Source organism: Neofelis nebulosa, chromosome 1 (assembly GCF_028018385.1).
Source record: "Neofelis nebulosa isolate mNeoNeb1 chromosome 1, mNeoNeb1.pri, whole genome shotgun sequence".
NCBI lineage: Eukaryota > Metazoa > Chordata > Mammalia > Carnivora > Felidae > Neofelis > Neofelis nebulosa.
The window spans coordinates 33,242,183-33,258,405 of NC_080782.1; the positions used below are offsets into that span (position 1 = coordinate 33,242,183).

At 41.1% G+C, this 16,223-nt stretch overlaps 1 protein-coding gene across 5 annotated transcripts in view; it reads right to left on the bottom strand.

The window, feature by feature from the left end:
- PRKAA1 (protein kinase AMP-activated catalytic subunit alpha 1) overlaps window positions 1-16,223 on the bottom strand; it is a 46,558-nt gene that overhangs the window by 22,667 nt on the left and 7,668 nt on the right. For 3 of the 5 annotated variants that reach the window (XM_058718292.1, XM_058718282.1, XM_058718320.1), the window contains exon 1: window positions 14,702-14,860. The exons of 1 other annotated variant lie outside the window; for it this stretch is intronic. In XM_058718292.1, coding sequence (XP_058574275.1) covers window positions 14,702-14,828 — 127 coding nt within the window. In that variant the 5' untranslated portion in view covers window positions 14,829-14,860. Of the gene's footprint in view, window positions 1-12,755; window positions 12,847-13,143; window positions 13,268-14,701; window positions 14,861-16,223 lie in introns of those variants that run through there. One more of the 5 variants, XM_058718298.1, reaches the window with a different exon arrangement.

The window sequence follows — 16,223 nt, forward strand, 5'->3', positions numbered from 1 at the left end:
TTTAAAACATTATTTTAAACAAAGACTTTTTCTCACTATTCCAATCTAAATAGGCTTTCCTGCTTGATCTGGGATTTGGGATGGAGTTGAGCCTGCCCACCCTTTAGAAACCCTCAAGGATTATGAACCACTGCATGTTTTTAAGCAGGGGAGCAACAAGATAATTAAATTAGCTTTCTAAAGACAAAACTCACTGATTGCTCCTCACTTAATAGGTGCTCTTGGTGACTTAACAATAAAATTAGAACTAAAGAGAACTTTACAGATCATCTAGTCCAATGGTTTTCAATAATTCAACATCTTCCCCCCACCAGGCCAACCAAGACAATGGGTGATGGGCTTCTCTGCCCCCCACGCTCCCTTCAGTTGAGAAGGTCAGGGGATGGGGTAGTTTCTAATTACTTCGAATTTTTTTAAGCATTTGCTATTTTCCTTAAATGTTTTAATTAATAATATTAAATCCAAGGTAAGCTATACAGGTATTTCACACTTGCAGAAAAAAGCATTAAGACTCCAAGAAAACTGTTTAAGTCACAGTAAGTCTCAATCCTTCTCAAAAATACAATTTATCACCTAAATTCACCTCCTACTTTGTCCAGATTCTTTAACCTGCACAATACCTCTGGAATGTACATCTTCCCAGCAAGTGAACAAATATACAACTGCAACATAGTCTACCCTAAGCCAAAGCATTATCACAGAATCAAAAATGCCAGTTTCAAACTACTACAATGTAAATGGAATCTCTAAATTTTCTTATAACCACCATTTGTATAGCTTGACTAATCTCAAAACCACCCATGGCTAAGAAAATATAGAACTTTCCTGAAAGATGGTAGAATAGGAATACACTGGACATACTTCCATCAAAAACTAATTAAAATACACATGAAATCAGTAACAAAGAAAAACCTATAATCACAGCTGAAATGGGACTGAAAATTGGAAGCACATTCTAATTTCGGATAAGGCTTTCTCCAATCTCCTATACCAATCAGATGTGATTAAGTGCAGTCAAACTGACTGTTAAACCCTAATTCAGGAAGTATCTTAGTTTGTTGAGACCTAGTTTATTGATACCTGAAGTAGTAATCTCATCTGTCTGAACTACCCCCAAAATCTCCAAGCAATGGCTTAGTAGAAACTCTCTCCCATTAACTGCATAGCTGAAACAGGACTGGGAAATAGCCACAATACTGGACACTACTGGCAGACTGAATCAGAAGGAATGTTAAAGCAGAATCCATTTGGGACTGAATTCCCAATTCATCACAAATCAACCAGTCTCCTCTCATAGGATACCCTGCTCAACTTAATCTCAACCCAGATTAACTATGCAACAACAGAGTCTTTTTTTTTTTTTTTTTTTTTTTTTTTTTTTTTTTTTTAAAGAGAGCATGCACAAAGTAGAGGGGCTAAGGAAGACAGGGAGAGAATCTTAAACAGACTTCACACTCAGTATGGAACCTGACGCAAGGCTTGATCCCATGTCAGGGATCCCATGACCCTGGGATCATGACCTGAGCCAAAATCAAGAGTAGGTCACTCAACCAACTGAGCCGCCCAGGCACCCAAAAAACAATGGGTCTTATCAAAACTCCAGATGTGCATTCTATCATTAAAGAAGGAACTGCAATAGAGACTCAAAGTATTCTTTCAAATTCATTTCATGTACTGAACATCTGCTACATACCAGTTAACATTGCCACAGAAAACAGAACTGACCAAAAGCAACCTGGGTCCCTGGGACCTTCCTGGCCTCTGAAGATGACCAAAATAACTGTAAGGTAGGAAAAACCAAAAAGTTTTTTAAAGTACAAAAGAATAAAGCAAGAAGAACAGACATTAATTAAAACATGAACATTTAAAACATGAACCCAAGAATACATGACTGTTGTAGAAAAAAAAAAATTTTAACAAGGTGATAAGAAATACAGAAGTTACAGAGCATCTGGCTGGCTCAGTCAGTAGAGCATGCGCCTCTTGATCTCAGGGTTGTAAGTTCGAACCCACATTGGGTGTAGAAATTACTCAAACATTTATGTTTACATTATTTTAAAAGATTTTAATCTTTTAAGGAGTGCCTGGGTGGCTCAGTCAGTTAAGCGTCCTACTCTCCATCTCAGATCAGGTCTTGATCTCAGGGTTTTGAGTTCAAGCCCTGCACTGGGCTCTGCTCTGGGCGTTAAGCCCATTTAAAAAAAAATAAAAATAAAGGGGCACCTGGGTGGCTCAGTCAGTTAAGCGTCTTACTTCAGCTCAGGTCATGATCTCACAGTTTGCAGGTTGGAACTCCACCTTGGGCTCTGTGCTGACAGCTCAGAGCCTGGAGCCTGCTTCAGACTGTGTCTCCCTCTCTCTCTGTTCCTCCACCGAGACATTCTGTCTATCTCTCAAAAACATATTTTTAAAAATTTTTAATAAATAAAATAAAATATTTTAAACAAAAAAGGAAATATAAAAGGAAGAGCAGAGCAAGATGAATTTTACAACAATTAGAAAGCAGTAAGTTGTAAAAATATGAGAAAATTTTATTGTAAACATACCAAAAATTAGGAAGAAATCAAAATTAGCACTCAAAGGATGGATGCTGATAGACAAAGAACAGGAAATCAAGTGAAATTCAACTCATGAGTAATAGCAAGTAGAGAATAAATACTATTCCACCTATGAATAATAGAAGTCCCTCCCCAGTAAAGAAGAGTAAGTTAACAGAACGAAATCAATAACCAAACAAAGTACGACTAAAGACATTGTTCTAATACCTGAGCATTTCATCAAATTAGAGATTACTTAGAAGAAATAGAGGCATATCTTCATTTCTGAAACAACAGAAATCACAGAAGTATGACTGTACAAATAGTATTCAAACAAAAATTGAACAGTAACAGGAGAAAGGTGTCGTAACAGCCACTGTAGAGATCAAATTCAACCTCTCTGTCTCTCTCTTACACACACACACACACAGCTAAGTAAATAAGCAGGGTACATGATCAGTTTGTTTTTTTAAGGGAAAATTAGTGCACTAATTCCTTTTTCATGGCTGGCAAACCAATAGAAACATTTCAGGGGAAGAAAAAGACAGCTGACATACTAGACCGCATTAAGAGTGATTTTGGGGCACCTGGGTGGCTCAGTTGGTTAAGCGTCCGAGTTTGGCTCAGGTCATGATCTCACAGTTTGTGGGTCTGAGCCCTGCGTCAGGCTCTATGCTGATAACTCAGAACCTGGAGCCTGCTTGGGATTCTGGGTCTCCCTCTCTCTCTCTCTGCCCCTCCCCCACTCATGCTCTATCTCAAAAATGAATAAACATTTAAAAAAAAATTTTTTTTTAAATTTTTTTTTTCAACGTTTTTTATTTATTTTTGGGACAGAGAGAGACAGAGCATGAACGGGGGAGGGGCAGAGAGAGAGGGAGACACAGAATCGGAAACAGGCTCCAGGCTCCGAGCCATCAGCCCAGAGCCTGACGCGGGGCTCGAACTCACGGACCGCGAGATCGTGACCTGGCTGAAGTCGGACGCTTAACCGACTGCGCCACCCAGGCGCCCCTAAAAAATTTTTTTTAAGAGAAAGAGTGATATATATTTTTTATATAGTTCCTCGGAATTTAACTTAGAATTAAGTACATTTTAACATGTACATAATTATTTTTATTATAGTGTTTTATTTAAGAAAAGACTAAATGACCAATTTTAGAGAACAGTTTAATACATTGTTATTCCAACTCTCTCTCAGAGGAAGACTATAGAAAATGTTCTTATAATCATGAAAAGAGCAAACAAAAACATATGTATTCTACATTGTCTACCTATACCAAAAATATTTCTATGAAAATGACAATGTGCCTGGAAATGCAAGCTGGTGCAGCCACTCTGGAAAACAGTATGGAGGTTCCTCAAAAAATTAAAAATAGAACTACCCTACGACCCAGCAATTGCACTACTAGGCATTTATCCAAGGGATACAGGTATGCTGTTTTGAAGGGGCACGTGCACCCCAATGTTTACAGCAGCACTACCAACAATAGCCAAAGTATGGAAAGAGCCCAAATGGCCATCGATGGATGAATGGATAAAGAAGATGTGGTATATATACACAATGGAGGATTACTTGGCAATCAAAAAAATGAAATCTTGCCATTTGCAACTACGTGGATGGAACTGGAGGGTATGATGCTAAGTGAAATCAGTCAGAGAAAGACAAAAATCATATGACTTCACTCATATGAGGACTTTAAGAGACAAAACAGATGGACACAAGGGAAGGGAAACAAAAATAATATAAAAACAGGGAGGGGGACAAAACATAAGAGACTCTTAAATACGGAGAACAAACTGAGGGTTACTGGAGGGGTTGTGGGAGGCAGGGGTGGGCTAAATGGGTAGGGGGCATTAAGGAAGCTACTCCTGAAATCACTGTTTCACTATATGCTAACTAATTTGGATGTACATTTTAAAAAATAAAAAAGAAAATTAAAAAAAAAGAAAATGATAATGTACCAAAATTAAAAGTTATTCTATAGTGGTTTTTTTTTCATATTTTACTTACTGTTTTATATTCTTTACAATTCAAAAATCCCAAAGGGAAGAAAAAAAAGAAAAAACGATGGGTGTTAGATTCACATTTTTCAGTAACACGTTGAATGCCCCATTCTCCTTTCACATAAGAAGGCAGTCTGTGTACAAAGCATAGACTTTGTAGTCACACAGACCTGGGTTCTGTGTATGAAGGTATTTACTAAATGTTTGACCTGGGAAAGTTAAGTAACTTCAACCTTCTATTCAGTTGTCTGTAAAAATAACAATACCACATACACAAGGGTGACTATAAGGAATACATGAGGTAGGGTTTGTAAAGCACTTTCCATAGTGTCCAGCACAGTAAATGCTTGATGAATAAATGGTGGCTATTACCATTTAGGGCTACTTATTTTCAATCGCTCCCAGACCTGCCCCCTCTACCTATCTAATCAGCTCTAAATTTTCTGGTTTAATCCACACATGGCCAATTATCTCAGCTCTTTGATTTGTGCCCCTTATCCACTTAGAGTCAGTAGCATCCCTTTAAGCACATAAGTGCTAAATAATTAATAGCTATGATTTCTATCCATCTAGCTCCCATCTTCATAAGCTTCAATTCCACCAACCTGCTCCATCCTTCCCCCTTCCATCAACCATCAATCCTGAGATTTCTAGCTTCCAAAGTTAGACCCTTTCCTGACTTTGGTTAATTTTCAACATATTAGTGCTAGACATATACACTTGGCACCAAGTCCTTGACGGTGATTTCACCTAATACCTAAAAACTATAGGAACGCTTATTCAGTCATAGAAGAGCACAGAGTAATTTGACTCAGCTTAAATCACATTTTTGTAAACAAATACTATTTTTAAATATAAATCTTATTGATTTGCAACACATAACAATTTAATGAAGACACACAACTTAGTAATTAATAGGCATGATGACACAGCCACTTTGTGTCCAAAGCTACTGACCCTCTAACTCTAACCAACTCTGGAAGACTGATATTATTAGCAACACTTGACAGGTAACTGAGGCACAGGAAGATGAAATAACTTGCCCAAAGGCCTATAGCTGGTGGTTAGTAAAATCAAAACACGAACCCAGATCTAGCTCAAAAACTTGTGCTTTCCCCAAAACAGTAAGTGAAATGTGATAACTTTTTAATGTTTTTATAAAGCTATTTAAAAATTTTTTTTAAATGTTTATGTATTGTTGAGAGACAGACAGACAGAAAGACAGACTGTGAGCTGGGGAGGAACAGAGAGGGAGGGAGACACAGAATAAGAAGCAGGCTCCAAGCTCTGAGCTGTGAGCACAGAGCCCGACGTGGGGCTCGAATCCAGGAACCGTCAGATCATGACCTGAGCCGAAGTCGGACACTTAACCAACTGAGCCATCCAGGTACCCCATGATAACTTTTTTAAAAGATAATCCTTTTTTTAAATTTATTGTTTTATTTATTTTTGAGAGAGAGAGAGAGCGAGCATGAGCAGGGGAGGGGCAGAGAGAGAGAGGGAGGAACACACAGAATCCTAAGCAGGCTCCAGGCTCTGAGCTGTCAGCACAGAGCCCGACGCAGGCTGGAATTCACAGACTGCAAGATCATGACCTGAGCTGAAGTCAGACGCTTAACCAACTGACCCACCCAAGCACCCCTAAAAAGATAATCCTAAAAGGGCATTACATAGTATAATAATACAGATACAGATATCCTTTTAATAAAGGATAAGTCTAAGAAGTTGAACATATCAGAGGAATCCTTAATTTATAGGCTCACAGTTTTGAAAAGAATAATAGACTGAATTCTCACATGCCAATAAGAGTTATTCTAAAACTTTGTTCATTAAGAAATAGTTGAGTACCACTCAACATGTCTCTGGAGGCAAGGGAAACAAAAGCAAAAATGAACTATTGGGACCTCATTAAAATAAAAAGCTTCTGCACAGCGAAGGAAACAATCAGCAAAACTAAAAGGCAACCAACGGAATGGGAGAAAACATTTCAAACGACATATCAGATGAAGGGTTAGTATCCAAAATCTGTAAAGAACTTCTCAAACTCAACACCCAAAAAACAAATAATCCAGTGAAGAAATGGGCAGAAGACATGAACAGACACTTCTATACAGAAGACATCCAGATGGCCAACCAACACAAGAAAAAATGCTCAACATCACTCATCATCAGGGAAACACAAATCAAAACCACAATGAGATACCACCTCACACCAGTCAGAATGGCTAACATTAACAACTCAGTCAACAACAGATGTTGGCAAGGATGCAGAGAAAGAGGATCTCTTTTGCGCTGCTGGTGGGAATGAAAACTGGTGCAACTACTCTGGAAAACAGTATGGAGGTTCCTCAAAAAATTAAAAATAGAACTACCCTACAACCCAGCAATTGCACTACTAGGTATTTATCCAAGGGATACAGATATGCTGTTTCGAAGGGACACGTGCACCCCCATGTTTATGGCAGCACTATCAACAAGAGCCAAAGTATGGAAAGAGTCCAAATGTCCATCGATGGATGAATGGATAAAGAAGATGTGGTATATTTGTACAATGGAGTATTACTCAGCAATCAGAAAGAATGAAATCTTGCCATTTGCAACTACGTAGATGAAACTGGAGGGTATTATGCTAAGGGAAATTAGTCAGAGAAAGACAATAATCGTATGACCTCACTCATCTGAGAACTTTAAGAGACAAAACAGATGAACGTAAGGGAAGGGAAGCAAAAATAATATAAAAACAGGGAAGGGGACAAAAACATAAGAGACTCATAAATACGGAGAACAAACTAAGGGTTGTGGGAGGGGGGGATGGGCTAAATGGGTAAGGGGCATTAAGGAATCTACTCCTGAAATCATTGTTGCACTATATGATGACTAACTTGGAGGTAAATTTAAAAAATAAATAAAAAATTAAAAAAAGAAGAAATAGTTGAGTACCTGCACCTACTATGTGTCTGGCACCGCTCCTGTGATCTTTTTCCTGTACTAGAAAATTAATTCAGTCTACCAAAAACCTGCCTCATCAATTTCACCATTTTAAGACAAGATACCAAGAACACACTTTATTCATTCTAGCAAACCAATTGAAAGTTTCTCAAAAACTGAGGCACCTGGGTGGCTCGTCAGTTAAGCGTCCGACTCTTGATTTTGGCTCAGGTCATGATCTCAGTTTGTAACATCAAGCCCCACGTTGGGCTCTGTGCTGACAGCATGGAGCCTGCTTGGGATTCTTTCTGCCCCTCTCCTGCTCACAAGAGCACACGAACACGTGTGTGCTCGCTCAAGCGCATGCTCTCTCTCTCTCTCTCTCAAAATAAATAAATAAACATTGTTTTCAAAAAGTTTTAAAAAGTCTCTCAAACATTAAAGTATTATAAGGGAGAAACCAAGATCATAAAAACAAAAGCATATAAAATGGCAAGTGTAGTGGGTTGAATAGTGCCCCTACAACCCAGAATGTGATCTTATGTGGAAATAGGGTATTTGCAAATGTAATCAGTGTGGATCTCAAAATGAAATCATCCTAGCTTTAGAGTGGGTTCTGTATTTAATGAATGTTGTCCTAAATAAGAAGAGAGAACACAGACACACCTACAGGAGGCCACTGGAAGACAAAGGCAGAGACTACAGTTTTGCTACCACAAGCCAAGAAACACCAGGAGCCACCAAAAGCTGGAAAAGGCAAGGAAAAGGTTCTCACCAAGAGCCTTCAGAAGGAGTATAACCCTACAAACCCCTTAATTTCGGACTTTAGGCCTCCAGAACTATGAAAGAAGAAATTTCTGTTGTTCTAAACCACTCAGTTTGTGGTACTTTGTTACTGCAGCCCTAAGAAACGAATAGTTTTTTCTCATATTTGAAATTCACCATTAAAATTAACAAGTTAACAAAAGTAATCTTTTCTGAAAACAGGTTTTCTAATCTGTACTACACATGCCCAGAATTCTTAAATGGGATACACTGTACAAAATGAATGGGAACCAAGCAAATGTTCACCTTGTATGAGCGTCATTTACTCCCCTGTGCCTTCACACAGTGACATCTGTGGGAGTTAGCAGGATAGGACTTCTTACTCCTAGGCTATTTGTTCCAGCTCCATGGTTTTCTGCATTTTGAAGTTGTGTCCTCCCCTTCACAGCCTATCAGGAGTCAACTCTTACAGCCCCCTCTCCAATGTTCTAATTTGGGAATTTGAATTTTCTATAGGCTAGAAAAATCATAAAACTAAAATTATCACAATGAATTTTATGAAGTATGCCCTACAATATACTAGGACAGAAGACACATTTGGGAGAGGATGTATGTTCTCCCTTTTGGGAAAACACTATGAATATTAACACAATAATGGCTCTGAAGCACCTGGTAGAGAAACCAGTTAAACATTTTTAATCTGTCTTCTTTGGATACAGGCTTTTCCCTCTGAGGTTTTCAAATAATGTCCCAACACTGATGACTCAAATATTTTCTCTTTTAGAGTAGGCAATAGCCCTTCTGAATATTGTCTTTCTTCCTCTTTCTTCCCAGCAAAAGCTTGGTAATTTAAAGCTATGATACGGTAATCTGTTCTTTTCCTTAATTATGGGAACAAATATTTGCCTTGAACCCAATTACCAACAAACTTCAATATCAGAACTTCAGTAGCATAAAACTTTTGAAAATATAGTATATAACAGCTTAGGAAAAAAACACATTATCACATTTGAGCCTCACAACAAACCTATGATAGAGGTAATTAGGAGGCTCTGAGCGATTATGTAATTCGATGAAGTAAAGCTATTATATGATCAAGCTGGGATAGGTCTTCTGACTCCGAGTCTTAAGACCTACGTATTCTACCATCTATCTCTGCAGAACTGGGGAAAAGGTTTGGCACGGTATCAAACTCTGAACTGCTTTCTCAAAACTAAGCAAAAGATTCTGCATTGACTAAACTCAGTTGCGGCCAAATTAACTGCTGCTCCACAGTCAGTCAGCAGTAACAAGCGGACCCTATTGTCGGCAAAATAGGCATCAAGTCAACCACACCCCCCTCCCAAAGCTCAAAATTTGCTCTTGAGACTGTCACTGCTTTCCAGTAGTGCTAAGATACCGTTTTTGAACAAAATGGAAACAGGTATTTCTGCCATGGAAGGCTTGTAGGCTCCCAGAATTCACATCTCCCTCACACGAACAGCAGATTCGTCAACGATTAGCTACCAACTCTAAAATTCTAAGAGTCAGAAAATCTCGTATCTTAAAGCAGAAGGGAAATAATCCTAGAGAGGAGTGAGTTTTAAAAGGTGGAAATGTGAGAAAGGTAGGTTTTCTTAACAAAACACTTCAAGCATCCCAAACGGCAAACCAGATGTCCGCCATGTGCCACCACCACCAGTCGGCCAACACAACACTGCAAAAATGCAAATGCAGGAGAAGCTCTGAACGCCTCCTCCTAGATCCCTTGCTCCTCTCCCCCTTCCCAGAGGTAACCACTACCTTGAATGTTTGTCTGCTCCACATACAGGAACACATAAACAATATTTTAACAATGTTTTCCCTATGTTTATTTCTACAAATTTTATACATTCTTTTCAAAACGTAATACCTGCACCAGACCATTAAACACTACAAAAGGATATACAGTGAAATGTCCCCCTGCTACCTAATGTAGCTGTTTTATGTGTATCTGATATAATGTAACTGACCAACTAATGTAACTGTTTTACGTGTATCTTTAAAGGAACACTCCACACATATGCAAGTAGTTACACTTAAATACCTTTTGGCTCCTGTTTTTTTGTACACAAATGGTAGGTATACTATACACATTTGTTTGACTAGCCGTATTAATACCTTTTGGCTCCTGTTTTTTTGTACACAAATGGTAGGTATACTATACACATTTGTTTGACTAGCCGTATTTCTCCCCCTAAAAATACACCTTAGAAATTGTTCCCGAAATTATATAAAGTCTCCTGCTTTTGTTTTTAACGTTTGCAGGATGTTATCACTGCACAGCTGACCATAATTTAACTACTATCCTATTAGAAAAGTTACTTTCAACCTCTTGTATCTATAAACAATATATCAATGAATAACTCATTATTTCACACAGGAGTGTATCTATAAGATAAATTCCTAGAAGTTGAATTGGTGGGTTAACTTTAATAAACACTGTACCAATTTACTCGCATTAGGAATGTCTGAGTGTTTTTGCATGACTTTAAAATTTATATGGGGAGCCTGAGTGGCTCAGTCGGTAGAGCGTCCAACTTAGGCTCAGGTCATGATCTCACAGTTTGTGGGTTCAAGCCCCAAGTCAGGCTCTGTGCTGACAGCTAGGAGCCTGGAGCCTGCTTCAGATTCTGTGTCTCCCTCTCTGCCCCTCCTCTGCTCGTGCTCTCTCTCTCTCAAAAATAAACAAATACCCCCCAAAAAAGAATTTAAAAAAATTATATAAACAGCATGACTGTACATGTTCTTCTACTTCTTTGTTTGTTGTGGCCTACCCTTATAAACTTGAGATCTACCGATGCTGGTGTGTGTGTGTGTGTGTGTGTGTGTGTGTGTGTGTGTGTGTGTGTATATATGTTTTTTGTCCTTAAAGATTTTTTTTTAGTAAGCTCCATACCAATGTACGGCCTTAAACTCATGACTCCAAGATTAAGAGTTACAGCAGACACACCCTCCTTAAATTTTTAAATAACTTCTACTGTGATTCATTCATAAAGTGAACAGTGGCCTATTTACCTGAAACTGCAGTTTTATGTAGAAAAATACCAACTTAATTAATAGATTATATGTATAAACAACTCATTTGCTAGAGACCACCTACACCACTAAAAAGACCATCTTCTCTTCTCTTGGAAAACTTAACAGAAAGTGCCATTTTAATTTACTGCAACAATAACATGACTGTGCTCATCTGTGCTTTTATAAAGGTTGTACCTGGGGAAAAGTGAGTGGACTCTGTGCGGGAATGGAGACTAACACCTTGACAACCAGGAAAAAGAAAGAAAAAAAAGAGAACTTGGAAATAAAAAAGATAATTCAAGCGTAATCCCAAACCAACCCGAGTTGTCTGTTTAAACCTTCCCCTCAAAACGCTGGCATTAAATTACCAAAGGACTTTTTTAGACTGTAATAAGAAACAAAATAATCACTGCAAATTCACAGTCCCTCTAAGCATGAAATATCATATCAGGAATTTTTCTGCATATCAGTATCACATCTTCTATTAGATTCCTTTTCTATGTTAAATTTACCAAAGTGTATAACTAATTTTAAAAGCTGCATATACTCTGAATTAACTTCATTGAAATATATGGCTAATTGTAGCAGTCATAAAAATTCTTGTCAAATTAAGGCTAGTGAAAGTTGCCAACATCATAGGTTGGCCACTGTCATAGGTTATTTCTGCCTGCTCCCTGAGCATCTAGGCCCCCTTTTCTTTCTCCTAACAATTAATACCCATTTCTGTGTAAAGTATTTATTCTGTCTCCCAATAAGTACTTCAGAAGAGGATAAGAAGATGCCCCCACCACACACACACACACACACACACACACACACACACACATCTAACAGTGGGCCACGGTCCTCCCAAGAGTAATGCTATCTCCCTTGCTGGTACCTACTTAGGAACACAAGCACCTGGCATCCCCGACCCCAGGGACTGTATGAGCCAATGAGACTCATGAGAGGTAGGCTGAGGTTTCCTTGCTTTGGAGAGAGAACACAGAAAGAGAGTGGCTCAGTCAGTTAAGCATCTGACTTCAGCTCAGATCATCGTGATCTTATGGTTCGCGAGTTCGAGTCCTGCAATGCGTGAGCTTGAGCCCTGCTTCAGGTGCCCCGCTTTGGGTAAAAAAAAAAATCACAGGCCCACTTCGGATGAGTCCTGCTTCTCTTTCTTTCTCTCTCTCTCTCTCTCTCTCTCTCTCTCTCTCTCTCTCCCCTCCTTTCTCTGCCCATCACTCATTTATGTCCACTCTCTCTCTTAAAAAAAAAAAAAAAAGAAGAAAAAAGCACTGGTTGAAGATTTTGACTAATATCAACTTATATATTTATGAACAAATTTAACCCTATCTATGAGACATGTGATTGTTTGACTAATACTGGCCTTTCTACATTTGGCCAATATTAGTCCATTTGGAGAGGCTGACTTTGACAGTATTTTGTACTTCAAGACAGGCACATGTGAGAGAGTGAAGGATAAAGAACAGCACTCACTGGAGGGATTCATGTTACAGCCACATCACAGATCAAATCCAGAACATGAACATTTTCCTCTTGCTTTCCTATCTGCCATGCCAAAAGCCATCTAGCAAATAAGAAAATGAGAACTGACGTTGCACAGTTCTACATTAAAATGATGAGCATCCTAATCCAAGCAGAGTCCTGGGAGGAGTGAGGGTATCAAGACTATTTTGGGGCATTAATGACCATGTCTTACAAATACTTGAAAAGAAAAAGCAGTTTGTGATTGCTAACAAGTAAAGAAACAGCATAGCCCAAAATAAGTAACTTCAAGGGCACAGAGACATCTTACTGGCCTAATACAGACCCACCCTGATGGCTGTTGTTACCCTATTCTGGCATTTGCTTCTTACTTTCTTACATTGTTGGCCTTGCTGATTTTCATAAGAAGACTTAGGCAGTTGCTTCCCTGTGGGCTATACAGCAATTTTCCAGTTCTATGACTCAGAAAGAGCAAGAGAAGGAAGGGTTCTCCTCTTCCATCCCTAGATAAAATCAGAAAATGTTTATTTTAGCTCCGGTAAAGCAAGGCTCAGTTAGTTAATTCACTGCACAGACTTTCACAACTTTTTTTTCTTTCAACTCAAATATTTACCAAGAGCTCAGTATATGCAAGTCACAGGTTATTATCTATCCAAAGCCAATGCATGAATTATATTTATCAGTTCCATGCTTTCTTCCTCTACCTCCCTAATAACAAAGTCAAATATTTTAAAGAAAAAAAAACTTATGTCTCACAAGGTTTGCAATTAAACTTTTTGTGCCATGGGCACCTGGGTGGCTCCATCAGTTAAGGGACTCACTCTTGATTCCACCTCAGGTCATGATGTCAGGTTTGCATGGAGCACGTGGCTCTGTACTGACAGCGTGGAGCCGGCTTGGGATTCTTTCTCTCCCCGTCTCTCTCTCTCTCTCTCTCTCTCTCTCTCTGCCCCTCAAAATAAATAAATAAACTTAAAAAGAAAAAACAAAACAAAACACTTTTTGTGCCAGAATTGGTGGGTTGGAGATCAAGTTTGTTATTTCCAGAATATTGTGTTGAAACACAAGGATAAGAGATTCCACTTTCCTTAAAAAAGTTCAAATGATGTGCACTAAGTTGTTAAAAATATCCTGTGCAAATAAATGGAAACGAACTACATTAATGAGCTAATAAATACTATCTGCAGGCAACATCTGCACTACCTACCAGGTTTGGCACACAGAGACTGCAAAACTGATAAATCAGAAACACTAAAGGCACGGAGTCTGCATTCAAAACATAAACCATGCATCGCAAATACAGGACCAGTTTATATTCATTAACTGCTTCGAAAAAAATTAGTCATCCTTCCGGACGAGATGGCCCTCTTTTTTGAATTCCGTAAGCTAAGCCCAAAGCAAGCTTAGCTGGGAGGGGGCGGGGGCGGAGGAAGGCGGGGAACGACACATTTCACACTTGAAAATCTGCCGGGGCAGGTAAGTCGAGAACCTCCTAAAGAGGACGGAAATACGGACAATACGGAGGACTCCCGGGGAAACGATGGGCCGGCCCTGAGCCCGGGGAGCACAGCCCCAGCGAACAGGAGGCCCTCTCGCCCGGGCTCGGCGCCGAGCCCCCGGCGCCTGCACCCAGCGCCAGACTGCCCCACCTGGGAAAGTTCGCACCTCCGCATCCCCGCCCCTCGCACTGGCTAGCCCCTCCGGCCGCGGCGCCGTCGCCATGGCGACCGGTCCCCTCCCCACCCCCACCCCGCCGGGGAGGGTCGCGCCGCAGTCCCGCGGCGGGGCCGCGGGCTCCGCTCCCGCTGGAGCCCGGACGGGGGCTGCCGAGCGCGGCAGAGGAGGAACGCCGGGGCGGGGGGAGGATGAAGAGGCGAGGAAGGCGGAAGTGGCCCGGATCGCGGGCCGGGGCCCGCCCTTGCCGCGGGGGTCCTCACCCTTCACTTTGCCGAAGGTGCCGACCCCCAGCGTGTCCCCCAGGATGTAGTGGCCGATCTTCACCCGCCCGTCGTGTTTCTGCTTCTCGGCTGTCGCCATCTTTCTCCAGGAACTGAGTCTGCGCATGGCGCCGCGGGAGGGGGCGGAGGGGGCGGGCAGGGCCGCGCCGGGGGCGGGCGGGGCGGGGGGTGGGGACGCGGGAGGGCAGCCGCGCCGCGGGGCCGCCGCCCAGCGCCGCCCGCCGGGTCCCCGCCGCCGGCCGTCGGGCACAGACGCTCCCCCTGGCGGGGCGGGCGGGGGTCGCTGCGAGGGCCGCCGGGACCCCCTGCCTCGCGCGGCTTCGTTTGGGCCTGGGGCGCCCGCCCACCTGCGCGCGGGCGAGGGCCTCCTGAGCTGCAGGGGCGGACGGCAGCCCCTCGGCTCCGCGGCGGAGTTTGTGCCGGCAGCGGTCTCCCCCGGTCGTTCCTCCTGGGCAGGGGGACCGATCTCCTCGTGATTCCGAGGGGAGAGTTGGGCACTGAGGAAGCCCGCCCTGGTGAAGCAGTTGCGTGGCTCGTTACTAGCGCAGCGTGAATTGAAACATGGCAGGGGACACCGCCCTGCCACTGCTTTCTAACCTTTTCATTTTTCCTGTTCGGATGGAATCTAAAAGCCGCTGGGAGTTGTCAGTTGCATCTTTGATGGAGTTTCCCGTTTCTCCACCCACTTCCCCTTGCTCTTTGTTGTTGTTGTTGTTGTTGTTACTTTAAACCAGTAAGTTGTTACTGGGCACCTCGACAGCTCAAGTAGCGTTGTTGGTCTTTCCTCCTTCTGGATGCTTTTTCTGAAATTTCCTTCCCCCAAAGCAAGCCCTGTTGGAAGGGATTAGGTTGCGAATATTGTGAATGTGTGTTTGCTCAGGAATGGGATGTTACAGACATAGGAATTAATATTTTTCGGGTGTCGGTAAAATGTAGACTCTGAACTGAAAAAAGGCTTACAGTTGCATCAACCAGATCAGTCGACAAATATGTATTGTACCTGCAATGAGTAAAATTTACTCTATTATCTATACAGACGTGATCATGCCATATCACAGAGGAAGTAGAGAAAGTATGCTTATTCATATTAAAATTGTTAAGCCAGTTCACTACTCAGTTGTATTCTGCTGACACGGGCAAAATCAAATGTCTAAAAAAACAAGATATCTCAATTTTGCAGAGTCATAGCATTTGGGCCAGTGTCAGTGGGCAAAGAGTTGAGCTCTTCAAGAAAATAATATAAAAAAGTAAGACTAAAAATGTTATCCTTTTTCTTCCTAACCAAAGCTACCCGGTTCCTCAGATTTTTATATGCTATTTATGAAATCAAAGTAACATGCATTAAGCACAGCTTTGTTCCAACCGAGGCACCGCAGAAGAAGCAAAAGCTTAAGCTTAGATCAGATAAACAGAATAGTTAACAACTAGCCTTGGATAAATTTTTATGGACAGTACATATTCTGAAGGACCAGAAACTTAAGAAGTCTTTGACTATGACATA